We start from the raw sequence: 14,210 nt of genomic DNA on the forward strand, positions 1-14,210 counted from the left end.
CCGCATTAGTGACAGGACCCATGTATGATTGTAATAGATGAATCTAATAATAATCTGAGCTAAGTCCACTGCCTGCTGCATCCTACGAAGCTTTTCAATATCCATCAATATAAGGTCGATGCAACTCTTTGGTGGCCTTATACTATAGCTCATTATCTATTGATGACTTGTACGACATTCTACTCTCCTACCGCATCAATCACCTCCTCCACCAATTCGAGAATGTACACGGTGTTGTGCATCTTTATCTGAAGCATCAATTAACTTGTGAAAATATATTTTTTCATTATAATATATCAAGAAGTTGATGATGCTTTGTTTGATAAGATTGGTCCAAAACCATCACACATCACCGTTAATCCATATGTGGACCATTTATTCTTATAAAAAAAATCTATCTCTGCAGATCCTCCTTGTTATTATCAAAAAGCTCAGATAGATATCCCTAGGTCCTGAAGGATCTATACTTGGGCCAGCAGTCTATATGACTGAAATAGCAAAGCAAAAGTATGTGTAGTCTGCTGCATTCGCTAGAATATAGCTGAAATAAAACTATGATCCAATAGCTCGCCACATATCCTTCTTTAGCATACTATCAATTCTCTATTTTTTTGAATTCTTACTAGAGAAAGCCTATGAATTCAAGTCATGGATGGTGGCTTTTGTTAGAATCTCTTTAGAGGTCTTCCTCTTATGCCAAAAGCCCCCAATATAGATGAAATCTTATACCTGCCTCTACTGACAGTCTGCCTGATCGAGGAGGTCCTGAACTCGGACTCCCCCCAGCAGTCGCAATGCCAAATCTCGATTCAAACATGACGATCCAAATCGTTCTCTATATATGGCCATCTCATCCATTCGATATTAATCATCCAGACTCGCCTGAATGACGACCTCGATCTGTGCCTCATCACCTGAAACGGAGGCCTCCTCTGACTCTATGGAGTGATAGAAATATGCCTCTATGGCTCAGCAGTCCACCTCCATCCTCTTCTGCTTTACCCTCTCTTTCACTGCTTTGAAATCAACAATGTGCTTCATCAATTGTCAGATCTCCTATGGGCATTTTTGACACATGGCTACATCGGGATAACTACCAGCCAAATATTGTTCCAACCTAGTCATCCCTCCTCTTTTGAACTATGTTGCACTATTTGCATCTTTAATGGTACCGAGCCGAAAGCATCTCATCATGGTACCAACCAATGTCACGCTATGAGTCCTCACTCAATGGATTCATTTCTAAAGATTTAACAAAGCACGTCAGTTTAATAATTACATAAAAATAATAAAATTTATCATCCTAAAAAAATTATTTTTTAAAATTCAAAAAATTCATCTGAATAATGTATTTTATAGTTCAAATTTTTCATAATTTTTATTTATACCTAATTTTTTCTATATTGAAAAAAAAATTTAAATGTCATAAATTCAAAAAATATGTTATGTGGTTCAAATAATACTTCTGAATTAGCTAAAATATACTACTAAAATTATATTTTTTAATTGATTATATATTTTATTATTTAATTAACTAAAAATATTTTTAATTCAAAAAATTTTAAAAATTCATTTGAGCTTAGATCCAAATAAAAAAATATCAGATGCTATATATATTTTTTAAGCCCATAAACATATATTGAATGCTATTTATTTTTTATTTTTATTCAAAATTAGGCCAGGCTACTATGTGCATCATGCATCAAAATCTTCACAAATGGACATCAAGTTTATGTTGAAAGTAGCTTAAATCGTCCTAAATAATATTCTGATTTTATTGTTTATTTTTTTAATTTTATTTTTTATAATTTTTTATTTCAAAAATATATTTTTAATTAAAAAATATACGACTAATAAAAATTAATAATTTTAGTGTCATCGTATAGATTATCCAAAGATCTACAGCATACAATGAAATCATACCAAAATCAAAAACTTTGACATGATTTCCCCCTATTTTCCTATTTATTGCCGAATTTCAGCCAAAAAAATGCAAAAAACAATAAATAAAAGAGCGAACATTGGATTACCTTGAATTCAGTTGAAATATCTTGATTTTTCGATGAAATCGTGGAGAATCTGGTGATTTGGGATGTTTCTTTTTTTTCTTTTATTTAAAACTAAACAAACGATCAAAGAGACAATGAAGCAACTTCGATAGCTTTTAGCCTAAAAGTTACCCACCCCACCCCATCGTGTTGCGAACCAACCCGAACCGGCTAGAACCATGCTAAACTGCACAATTCAGGTTGGTTTTCAGGGATTTTTTGCATTACAGCCCCGAACTAGACTAATTCCCCATCGATCTGGTTTGGTACAAGGTGTACCGGACAATTCAGACTGATACAGAATTTAATGGCTAGGAAAGTGAAAACGGATGGTCCATCTATAATGATTCAGAAGTTTATTTTGATCAAATGCATTAAATATCTTGGGATCTATATTGATAGACATGCATTGGATCATGTATTCATCAATATGCTTTTATTTATAATTAAAGTTCTTGTACTCTAAAAATTTATATTTCATACATAATATGCTTGATTGATTTGACTATAGGTAAAGAAAATTGAGCCTACAAAGCTTACTATCTCTCTTCCATTTTTTTCAGATGCAGAGGAATAAACAGGACTTGGGCTGAGCAAAGAGGAGTCTAGGACCTAAAGAAAACCCATTAGCTCTTCTAGATGAATAATTATGATTGGACATTTGTATGAAAATTTTTTGATTATTATAAAGATTGCAAACTTTCTCTTTTCAATAATTACATTATATTAATTGTTGCTTTTGCTACTGCTACCTAAGTTCGGAAATTGGAATGATATGCACATATATGAAAAGGCAGGCCTTGCACGTCTTGTGGAATTAAACCCTATGATGTGCCGACTGTCACATACTTGGCCTAGCCTATTTGGTCGGGGCGTGACAGACAGTCAGTATGACCATGAACCATAGCCAATGATATTTCATCTCCAGTACTGACCTAAAACAAATATAATTATTAGACACATGTTAAACCCTCAACAATCATATTTATCTCACCTTTTATATGTTTCTGCCAATATAGATTAGCTTGCATAATTAGCCAATCACAATGGTCAATCCAATTAATATTCAGAGATACTTTCAAGTGACCTTGTTTTTGGGGCTAGCAAGGGGCTCATTGCTCACCCTAGATTAATATATCTGAAGATATTACTTTCCTTGCACCTATTGGCCAACAAACTGTATCTATGTAATTAACTTTGTCACAGCAAATGCTTGGAAACTTATTTTAGTTTTAATTTTTGCAGCTTAGGGGACTTTCAGTTTCAGCAGTTTTGTAAGTACCACCCAAGCTGTAGATTTTTAGCCAAAAAATCAAGAGAAAACCAAAAAATGAAGAAAAAATAAAAGAAGAATATAAAATTATGAGGCAATATCTTAGAGTATTTTGTGGTAGATAGATTCTTTATGTGTATAGTTTTAATATTTTTTAGGATAAAGTAAACATTGCATATAAGTAAAATTCAAGAATACTAGCATTTTTATCTGTGTAGTTTCTTTCTCATATTTTGAAATTTAATGGCCATTTCATCAAATGCATGAATTATAAAATTTATATTTATTTTATATAAAAAAATGCTCATGTAAAACATATTCTATTTCATTAGTCTTTCAAAATACTGTAATAAGGGTCTTCTAATATCCCTTGCCTTGTCAAGAGTTATGTTAATCATCTATCTCTGCTTTTAACTCATGAAAAAGGAAGAATATTTATACACACAGCCAATGTGCTTAAATAAACAAGAAATAACTGTGATATGATATTAAATACCTTTCTCTTGAAAATATTAACATCTATGCCTAGTTTCAATCAGTTTCAACAGAAGCCATTAGAACTAGACTAAAGCCAATCAATTTTGACCTAAATTAACTGAAACCAGAAAGTAGGGGATCAATTTCATTTTAATTTCATTCAAAACAAATCAGTTCAGGATGAAGGTTAAAACTTTGATTCCAATTGACATGTATTACATATGAAATCCCAGTATCAGGTTGAAACATAAAACCTCGATTATGACCAACATGAAAAATCCTTAGTTGCAACATTGATACATTTGTTGCTGCTGATACAAGTGCTCACGCTACTGAGTATACCACTACAAGATTGTCCTCAAATTGGAAGATAGAAGCAAGCCATGTTTCACAATTAGTAAAAGCAACAATCAATCAGAGGGAAAGGGCAATGGAGAAGAGGGAAAGTTTTTCCCTAAAATATAGAGGGAGAAGTGGAGAGCATATGTACATTGTTAAATTGCATTCAAGATCAGATGTTTTGTACATGGAGGAAAGAGAAGGGAAAAATCACATCTCATGAAAAAGAGAGAATATCATGCTAATAATTGTATTGTTGTTTTACCTTCTATGGGATTCCCAAATCAAACCTAAAGTGAAACTAACTGTGTCAAGCTCTTTCTGTTAGGAGTTTGAGGCACATTCGAATTTTCAGAAAAGTTGACATGACATACCAATGATTGAGAAAACACTAGAACATACAGAAACTGATAAGAACTGAAAAAATTTCAGTCAAGGATACATAAAGCAGAATTATAAGAAATGTTGACTTGAAGAAGAAAACACACATGAATTACCTATTGGATGTGGGAGATCAAAAGCAAGATATCTAATAATTTTTTTAGCATGATCCAAGTCAGCAAAGACACGGATACGTAGCACAAGTAAATTGATTTCTTTTGTTAAACCAACTTCATTCATGAGGTAAAAGTCTAAGAGATATATACCTCCATTTTGTGTTGTCCCCGAAGTACGGATGAATCTTCTCCTTCCAAGTTAAGCTGTAAACGTTCCAGTTCAATTTCAAGCTCTGCTTCCAGTTGATCCATCTTTAGATAACTTTTATTGTCAGAAATAGCCACATAATTTGACTGTACATTGGATTCAATGGCACATCTTGCCTCTTCCTGCTTAAAAGATGCTATGTCACTTAGTGAGGGAATAGCCTTGCCTGTACTTACATCACCAGAACAATCTGGTCCAGGAAAGGTGGCATCATTACTCGTCTCCAAGAAGCTACATATAACATTATTCCTTTGAACTTCATTTTTAATTTCTTTTAGCAAAGTTTCCATCTCTGCCTGCATCTCTGTCATTCGTTTGAATTCAGTTGCACACCTGGTCAGGAGGAAGACAAGACCCAGCCCCATACCTAGGTTAAGAGATATCTCTTCCGGCTTCTCATCTGGGAAAACAATGACACTTACAGTAAAATTAATTCTAATGGTGTATATGTAAAGAGGTTGCATTTTCCCTAGAGAAAGATATGTAAAGACGAATAAATTTTCAGTTTTTAACTATGCCTTGGATAGTAAGGCAGACAAAATTTAGGATGTGACATGTCAGACATCAATAAAGATTTTGATTTTGGAAGTAATAATGAACCATAACATAATGAGATATCTGGACAGAGACTTGACTCCAAAAACAATCCACGAGGATTTTCAAAAATACTTAACAGACTCTTTATATTATTCCTCTATGGGACCTGGCTAGAAAATTTAAGAATATCACAAAATACAGTAAATAAGATAACCAATCACCACCGTGGAACAGATGAAGATTAAGTTAGCATGATAATGGCAAAGAATTTATGGTGTAAAAGGCAACTTAATTTGCAGCATCTCTTTACTCAAAATATTTGCAGCATTATAAGCCACCAAGATTGACCATATAGTAGGCTGGAGCCAAATGTAGGCTTTCTCATATTGCATCTTGTTTAAAGGATTATGATTATGGCAAGTGCACCCATACGACACATATGGCTGCAAGGAAAAGATGAAGGTAGAATATTCGTGTATCCAAAATACAAGCTTGAACAAAAATATCAAATATTACCAGATTCAAAGTCTGCATATGCTTTATCATCTTAGGAGTTATCAGCAATGTTGCTCTTTAGTAAACCAATAATTCAAAACTACACATTGCATAATCCAAGGAAAATCCTAGCCATTTCTCTTCAGACAACGACTTCAACATTGATCAATCTTCAGGTCTTGTGTCTTACAATGCCCTTTCCTAACTCATTAAAATCCTGATTGTACCACCTCTTTTATACCCTTTGGGTTCCAAGTATCGACTGCAAGTACTATATTTAGAATTTTTTAAAATTTTTAAATTATGTTGTAAATTAATTTTGCATTAGAGTAATGTGGTTGTCTTATTTAGTAGCTGAAAGTAATAAGCATTGTGCATACATGCATATATGCATATTTCATCAATGCTGATTCTGCCATGCTTAAGCAGGGCAGACGTTGGGGAGAGAGAAATGAATGCACAACTATGACAAAAATAATTAGTCATACCTCTGGAAGCTTAGGGGGTGTTTGGTTTGTAACCAAAATCAGAATGGGAATCGGAATCGGAATCGGAATGGCTTGGAATCAGAATCGAAATGACCAACTCCTCCGAAGCGTTTGGTTCGTGACCGGAATCGGAATCAGAATTGGAATGAAAATTTGAATCCATAGAGGAGAGTAGGGATTGAGTTCTATATAGATGGAGCCATTCCCATTCCACCCTGAAATCGGAATCGGAATGGAACTCCTCCCAACCAAACGGTTGGAATTAGAGTCACCCATTCTGATTCCGATTCCGATTCCAGACCTCCACTTCCTCCAACCAAACACCCCCTTAATATTTTACGACAATAAACAGACTAAATAATGTGCAAAGATTCTGCTACAGACAACATATTGCATGAGAAGCGCAATACAGAAAAAGCAGCGAAAGCAACAGTAATCCTTGAGAAAGCCACAAAGAAATAGCCTGTGCAGACAGATGCTAACAACAAAATTATATGCCGAAAACAGTGGAAAGCATCGTACCCTTTTAGAGCTATGGGTTTGTCTAGGCTTGTGAGGCTAGCACCAAAACAGTGATAGCATTGGCAGACCTAAACCGGTCTGCCAGCTAACTGTAAACAATATGCCATAGAATGATGCTTACTTTACCTCAGCATGTAACTTGATCAGGTTTTCCTGAACTGCTGGGGATGAAGTGGACACTGAGGACCCTCTTAAACCACCAACCACCATGTAATGGTATGGGACACGGAACCTGGTTTGGTGCTTATCACTAATATACACACTGGGTACACCTAACGGTATTATGATGTGCAATCCACATTATAACATCATGAACACAAAAATTATAGTGAATGAGATGGTAGATAGATTTCACTAGCAGCACTCAAAATTCAATTCTGTTGGGCCCTTAACATGTAACCCAAAATTACTGTTCTTTAAGTAAAAGAAAGAAACCTCTACAGAGCTTTATAACATGGAATTGCAGAGCCCCATATATTTAATCACAAATGGTTGTCTCGAACAACACTTTGAGTAGCAGCATTCCCCACAAAAAAATGACAGTGTTCAAAAAAAAAAAATGATCCCGAACAGAGAGATATAATGAAGGTTTTAAATTATTGGGATGGAGATGTTCCAATATCTCTATGGAACGAGACGCTCCGCTGTCCCATCCCGTCCCAGCCCAGCAACTGTCCTGGTCAATATCCTTCATCTCTCTCCTTCTTCTTTCTTTCCCTTGTTTCTTTTTTCCCTTTCTTTTCTTTCTTTTCTTTCTTTTCTTCTAGCTTCCTTTCTTTTTCTTTTTTTTTATTCTTTCCTTTTTCTTCTTTTTTTTCCTTGTTCTTCTTCTTTTTCTTTCCTTTCTCCCTTCTTTCCTTCCTTCCATTTTCTTCTCCCTTCAATTCTTTCTTTCATTTTTCTTCTTCTTCTTTCCTTTTAATTTTTACCTTTTATCTTCTTTTCTTTTTTCCTATTTCTTCTTCTCTCCCCTCATGGATGGGTTTTGGAGCCCCGACCCAATCCCATTGTCTCATATGAACGGGATCGGACGGCCCGGATGCCCCCTATTGGACGTAAAACCTTGCATATAATCACTAATGCAAAACCAGAATTGCTTGAACTATCAACAAAATTTACCTAAAAAGAATCCAGCTTCAAACACTAGTTATGAAATATATTGATATCAAAATATCGAACATATGGACTGCAACTTAAACCAGGTCAAAATTAAACAAAGAGATGCATCAAAATCTCACCTTTTTATATAAAATTTAGTAAAGATACACTTTGAGGCGAAAATCCAGAAGCAGAAATTAATACAACTAAAAAACTCAAATACCTGAAGAAACGGAGAGCTTCTTACTAGTCCCTCTGTGCCCAGCCCCATCCCCCTCCACGACCTCGGAAACTGAAGGGCCCACCTCCTCCTCCTCCCTTTTCTTCTTCTTCTTCTTCTCACGGAAATACCCCAGGAACCGCACCAAACGGCCCGATCCCGACACCACCTCTCCTCCTCCCCCTCCGCCTCCACCGCCGCTGCGGCCACCCGGCGACGACTTCTGGAGGGGGAGAAGCCACCGGGAGAGCAGCGACCGAGGAGAATAAGACGACCCACCAGCCAACGAAGCATTCGACGGAGAAGCGGAAAGAGCCAGCAACAAGGATAGGTCCCCATTTTTTCTATTGCCGGCATCCATTTCCTCGTCTCCGCCGCCGGCGCCGCCGCCGCCGTCGGGCTCGTGGAGGTAATCTACTATTCGCTTCTTCTCCTTCTCGATGAAGCGTAGGCTCCTCCTCTCCTGCCTCCAGAACGCCGCCATTCTCGAGCCGCGATAGAAATAGAACGAAGAGATTTATTATTGTTTTTGTTTGGCGGGAGCCATGGACTCGTTACGTGAGGAGCTCGGCGCGGGCCAAAAACATAAAAATAGTGGTCGCATGGAGGTTTTCAATTTTTTCTTTTTTTTTAACGTAAATGGAGGAGGTCAAGTTAGGGCGGCCATCGGTCGGCGGACGAGATTGATTAGATGAAATTTACCAATTTAAATTCAAGTTATTTATTAAATAAATTAAAAATTCAAATTATTATCTAATTATTTTATTAAATAAATAATTAAAACCAATCTTTAACAAACTAAAACAAATTAAACAGATTAAAAGTTTTAGAATTACTGCTCCTAGTTCGAGTTTCAACTAAGCTTGCAATAAACCACATTAAATGCTTGATCGCCAGCGGGGCTTGATAGATTCTCCTGGACCACATGTGCTTGGCATGATCAAATATGCCTACTAAGTTGCAACAAAATATGTGACATTGTCATTGTGTATAAATATGAAAGTGGGAATTGGCAACACCATTGAGATAGATTTTCTTTTCGCAATTGATTTTTATTATTAGTTTACCCAAAAAAAAGATTTTTATTAAGAATAAAGCAATCATGGATTAATGGACAAACTCATACCTAGCAAACTTAGGTCGCCCTAAATGCTGGATTTTTGGGCCCTAGGTATGGTTTCATCCTTGACCACCGGAAAAGTCCTGTGGTCGTAGTCGCTCATCAAAGCTACATACAAATGTGGCACTAGCATGGCATGTCATTTCATTGATTTATCTGCGTACCAACTCTTGTAATTGGACCCATTCTTTTGTACCATATTGGCATGAGAATATAAGATGAATGAGCACAGCATAGCACTAATACTTTGCATTTGTATTGCAAAGTATCAAAGTTCAGAATTTCTGATATGTTATTTGCGGAGGTGGGGAACTTTAGGAGGGGTATCATCATCATAATAGCGACCCAAGTGAAACATTTTGGGTTATAATGCCAAGAGACTTTGTGGATCATACCCCACCCTCTCACCATGATGCCTGCCTCGCTTCAAACCCTCCTGATTTTTATAAAGCAATGCAGGCTTTCCCAGAACAAAGAATTGATGTACAAAGAATTGCTACAAGGGATGAATGAAACAAGGACTAATTCTGATTTTTTTCCTCCTAAAACAGTTATTAAGAATAGATGGATGAATAGTTTCCACAGGATGTAAAACAGATAGGATAAGCCATATTCAACATGGTAAAAAAGAGGCTAAACATTTGTCTGTCTTGATTTTTCTTATTAGATTTTTTTTCTCTTGACGGCTTCTTAAAAACTGTGGTGCACTAATGGTTTGGGGAAGTGGCTGGGGTCTAATTGTTAACTAATATATTACTTGTCAGGCGGGTTAACCAACGTGGTCGTGCCGGAGTGGTTATCGGGCATGACTAGAAATCATGTGGGCTATGCCCGCGCAGGTTCGAATCCTGCCGACCACGGTTTTTTTAATTATTTTCCATAATTTAATATTTTTTTTATTCTTATATGTTCACTGTTCATTTGCATTTCCATTTTATTATCTTAGCATTTTGATTTTCATTTCTCAATTATATTTTTAAACTTTAAATTTATCTATTTATTTATTTTATTTTGTATATTCTTTTTTATTTTTATTTTTATTTTTTATATATTTAATATTTTATCTTATTTTTTGTATGATCAATTTTCATTTCCATTTGTATTTTGTTATCTTAGCATTTTGTTTTTCATTTCTCATTTATATTTTTAAATTTTCAACTTTACTTGTTTATTTATTTTATTTTATTTATTCTTTTTTATTGTTAATTTTACTTTAATTATATATATACACACACATTCATATATATGTATTTTATCTATTTATTTTCTCTTCTTCTTCTTTGCACATAATCGGAGTGGTCACACATCACCAGCTCTCAAAAATAAAGCCATGTATTTTCATCAATGGATTTTAGAGAGCTCCAACCTTTTTCATTTTATCATTTTTATATTCTTTTTTATTTTTATTTTTACTTAATTCTATATTTCATATTTTATTTTATTTTATTTTATTTTTTGATATTTTTTTATTTTATTTTTATTTAAATTTATATGTCTTATGTAGCTTTGTATCTCTTATCTCTATCTTATTCTTCTTTAATATAATTTGAAAGATTGGAACTTGTCTCATATAACTAAGTCCCAAAAATAAAATCATGCATTTTTACTGATGCATTTAGAGAATAAATTCTCAGAAAGTCATGTATTTTCGTGGTATCAATGTCTCCTAACATGTATGTTTTTATTATATTATGCATGTCGTCTATGTTGTCGTAGTGATTTATCGAAAAAAAGTGATTTGTTTCATGCTTTGTATTGTTTTTGTTGTATAATATCACAGCTAGAGGTAGGGTTGGAAGCGGGCCAGGCCACACCCCTGCTGAGCCTAATCCAAAAATTTTTTTAAGACTTCAGACCAGATTTAAGGTCAAAAGTTTGGAAAACTCAGACCCAAGCCTGATCCGAGCCCAGCTCGAATCTGATTTGGCAAGCTCGATCAAGTTTTCAGCCACACCAGTTCTCTTCCTTCTTTAAAAATTTTTTTTAAATCTAAGCCCTAACCCTAACCCATCTGACCATCTTCCTCCACAAGGCTGCCATCCCCCATTCCCCTGCCGCAGCCCCTGCTCTAGTGCTCCATCTCTGATGGACCACTTTGCTTTGGCTTATTGGGTCCTGGCGATGATGACGACCATGGTCGACAGTGAAGTCGGAGGGATAGCGAGGCTTAAGCAATCACACTTGCAGGGCGATGAAGTCAGTGGACTCATTGATTGTATATTGTATGTCTCAAAACCTAAAACTGTTCGATTTAGTACCAGATTATTCCATCCCCAATGATGGATTCAGCCACCTGTTGGACGTATGCCCTAGAAGTCAATCTTGGCTGACGCATATAATATTACTAGGATATGTTTTTGTACTTAATGGGCACTTATATTACCATTCATATTTTATGTATCCATGAATCATCCAAAGGATTAACAAGATGATGACATATATTCTCAAAGAGTTAAAAATTTGAAACATATATCATTGATAGTTAATTCCTAAATTGCTCCTGATTATAGGATCATCATGTTGAAAAATATGTCTCAAAAGTCAATCGTCAACCTATTGACGGTTGAGCAACCTTGTATTGTAATTGATTTGTTAATAAATAAAATATATTTTTGATATTTTCATCACAAGTTTTCATCTTCTAATGAACTCCGTTGTTGTGATGAAGTCCTTAGGACTATTTAGGTTCGATAAAGAGAGAATTTATCGATTAGTCCTTAAAACTATTCACGACCAAATAATAGGCTGTTAATAAAGACGACAGTTTCTATCGAGCATAGGTCACTGTAGGCCATATGGGTTGGTTGTTCTCTTAACCAAAGAGTGTGGAGATACTGGTATGGTATACAGGTGAGATGTAAGGGTACATCATCATTGAACATGACCAACTCTAGAGCATTCTGCTGTCGAGAATGTCTCTGATGGGATACAGGTATAAGTATCCCTTAGACCTGAGATCGCTTCAGTGACTTGCAAGCAACTCACTGTGCTTTGGTATTGGACTAACTGAATTTTTAATTTAGTGATGGAAGACTTCTGGGCACAGTCAAGTACTTGCGAAGTCAGAATGTGATCGAGATGGGATTGACCACTCCAAGAGTTGGAGAAGAATGAGTCGCTGTATTTCAATTTAGCAAAACCTTGACCAGGATAATCCATCAGATGGATTTGATATTTTGAAATATAATATGGACAACCTGATCAGAGTTTACAGTTGAACTCTGAGGTGTCCTATGAGTATTTTGGTCAAAGGGATGAATTATATAGAAACTATATCCGCATGGGTTCTAAGGATGTTGTTCTACACATTCGACCTATCCGACCGTCAGGTACTATTGCTAGATGATCACTTTGATTGATATAAAAATTTATTTCTATACTATTGGTTTAAGTTCGGACCTATGAGGTCACACATATTAGAGTTCACGATCCAATCGGATGGTTGATCAACGATTAAGAATCGTTCTAGGGTTAAACGATCAATACGATTGACATTTAACCTAGTGCAAGTATTGCAGGAGGATCGATTAGCAATTTGATTGCTAATTGGCATAATTCGATGAAGCCAAAGGGTTGAGATTAAGTTTAATTAAATATAATTTAATTATACTTAGTTTGGGCTTGATTGGATCAAGTCCAATTGGTTTATTGGATAAGCCAAGTACAAGAAAAAACTAGTCCTAGTTCAAATAGGACTTGGGTCAACCTAATTTCTAATTTGATTAAAAAATTAAATCAAATTTAAATTTAATTTAATTTGATTAAATTAAGCTCTTAATTAGGTTAAGACCTATTTGAATTAGGTTGATTTGGTTTTGATTTGGTTTGAGAAACCAAATTTGAACAAGTCATAGATTGAATCCTAGTAAGACTAGGATTCCATCTTGCGCCAGCTTAGCCCCCCACGCCCACTTTCTCTTATCCCATGCCCACTCTCTCTTATTTTGTGCGACAAAACCCTCTCTCCCAAGTTTTCATGCAAGCCCAAAACTTTTCTCTCTTTCTCTCTTACATGGAATGTGGTGTCGATCAAGTCAAAGTAAGAATTAGTTTGGATTTCAAATTCTATGAGATAGAGTTTTAGGAAACCAAAACTCTTTCCTTATGGCACTGATTTTACCCAAATTTTTTTTGAAATTTTTATGGCTTTTATAGAAAATAATATGCACCCTTTGCTGGTGGTCCATGGTAGAAAAAAAAAGGAGGGGACACCCAAGAGTTGGGCACCCCTTGTCTTGCCTTGTTTGGATAATCCTTGACTAGGTATTTGACCTAGACAAGGACTCTTCATATCTCTCTATTTAAAATGAATTTCTTCATAAATTTTTTGTGGAACACAGAGCATTGAGAAACCTTTGGGGCATCCAAAAATCAAGGAGAAAGAGTCTTGGGGCGTAGATATCTAATGGACACAAAACTAGGTGTCTGGGTTAGAGCAAAGAGAAGAAGAAGAGGGTCTTCTTCTAGAGTTGCTGGGTTCATCTCTTCCCTTCCTCCATCTGTAAGTTTTCTGAGGGTGTCTCATCTAAAACTTTTTCTCCTACTTCTCATCTTTGGAAGAGTCCAAATCAAGAAGAAGGAGGCATCTGATCGATCATTGAAGAAGGATCAGTGCAGTACTAGCATAGTGTGCTGATTTTCTGGATCAGAACTTTTGATCGTGATTCGTGGGCTCGTGTGGATGACTCCTAGAGGCCGGATGCGTGTGTGGCTCACAACATCATCCTCAAGCCTGGATCAGCAAAGTTAGAACGTCTAACTTGCAAGATAATAGATCTGATCTATTATATTTTACATACATTAGATGTAGTATAGAAACATGTTGATATGATCAACATGTAGTTCTTGCTTTTTATATTTTAATTTCTGATTTAATGTCATGTAATAA

The 14,210-nt window shown here is 35.5% G+C and overlaps 1 protein-coding gene and 1 non-coding gene across 2 annotated transcripts in view; one reads left to right on the forward strand and one right to left on the reverse strand.

Annotated features, from left to right (window-relative positions):
- LOC105038137 (protein POLAR LOCALIZATION DURING ASYMMETRIC DIVISION AND REDISTRIBUTION) overlaps positions 1 to 8,812 on the reverse strand; it is a 17,546-nt gene extending 8,734 nt beyond the window's left edge. Inside the window, exons 1-2 of the mRNA XM_029262501.2 lie at positions 8,206 to 8,812; positions 4,785 to 5,242 (exon numbers count right to left, since the gene is read on the reverse strand). Coding sequence (XP_029118334.1) covers positions 4,785 to 5,242; positions 8,206 to 8,686 — 939 coding nt within the window. The 5' untranslated portion in view covers positions 8,687 to 8,812. The remainder of the gene's footprint in view (positions 1 to 4,784; positions 5,243 to 8,205) is intronic.
- Positions 8,813 to 10,100: 1,288 nt separating this feature from the next.
- Positions 10,101 to 10,182, forward strand: TRNAS-AGA (transfer RNA serine (anticodon AGA)). The gene has a single exon. It is a non-coding gene; the product is annotated as a tRNA-Ser (tRNA).
- Positions 10,183 to 14,210: the final 4,028 nt, after the last annotated feature.

The sequence above is a fragment of the Elaeis guineensis genome, chromosome 1 (assembly GCF_000442705.2).
Source record: "Elaeis guineensis isolate ETL-2024a chromosome 1, EG11, whole genome shotgun sequence".
Taxonomy (NCBI): Eukaryota; Viridiplantae; Streptophyta; class Magnoliopsida; order Arecales; family Arecaceae; genus Elaeis; species Elaeis guineensis.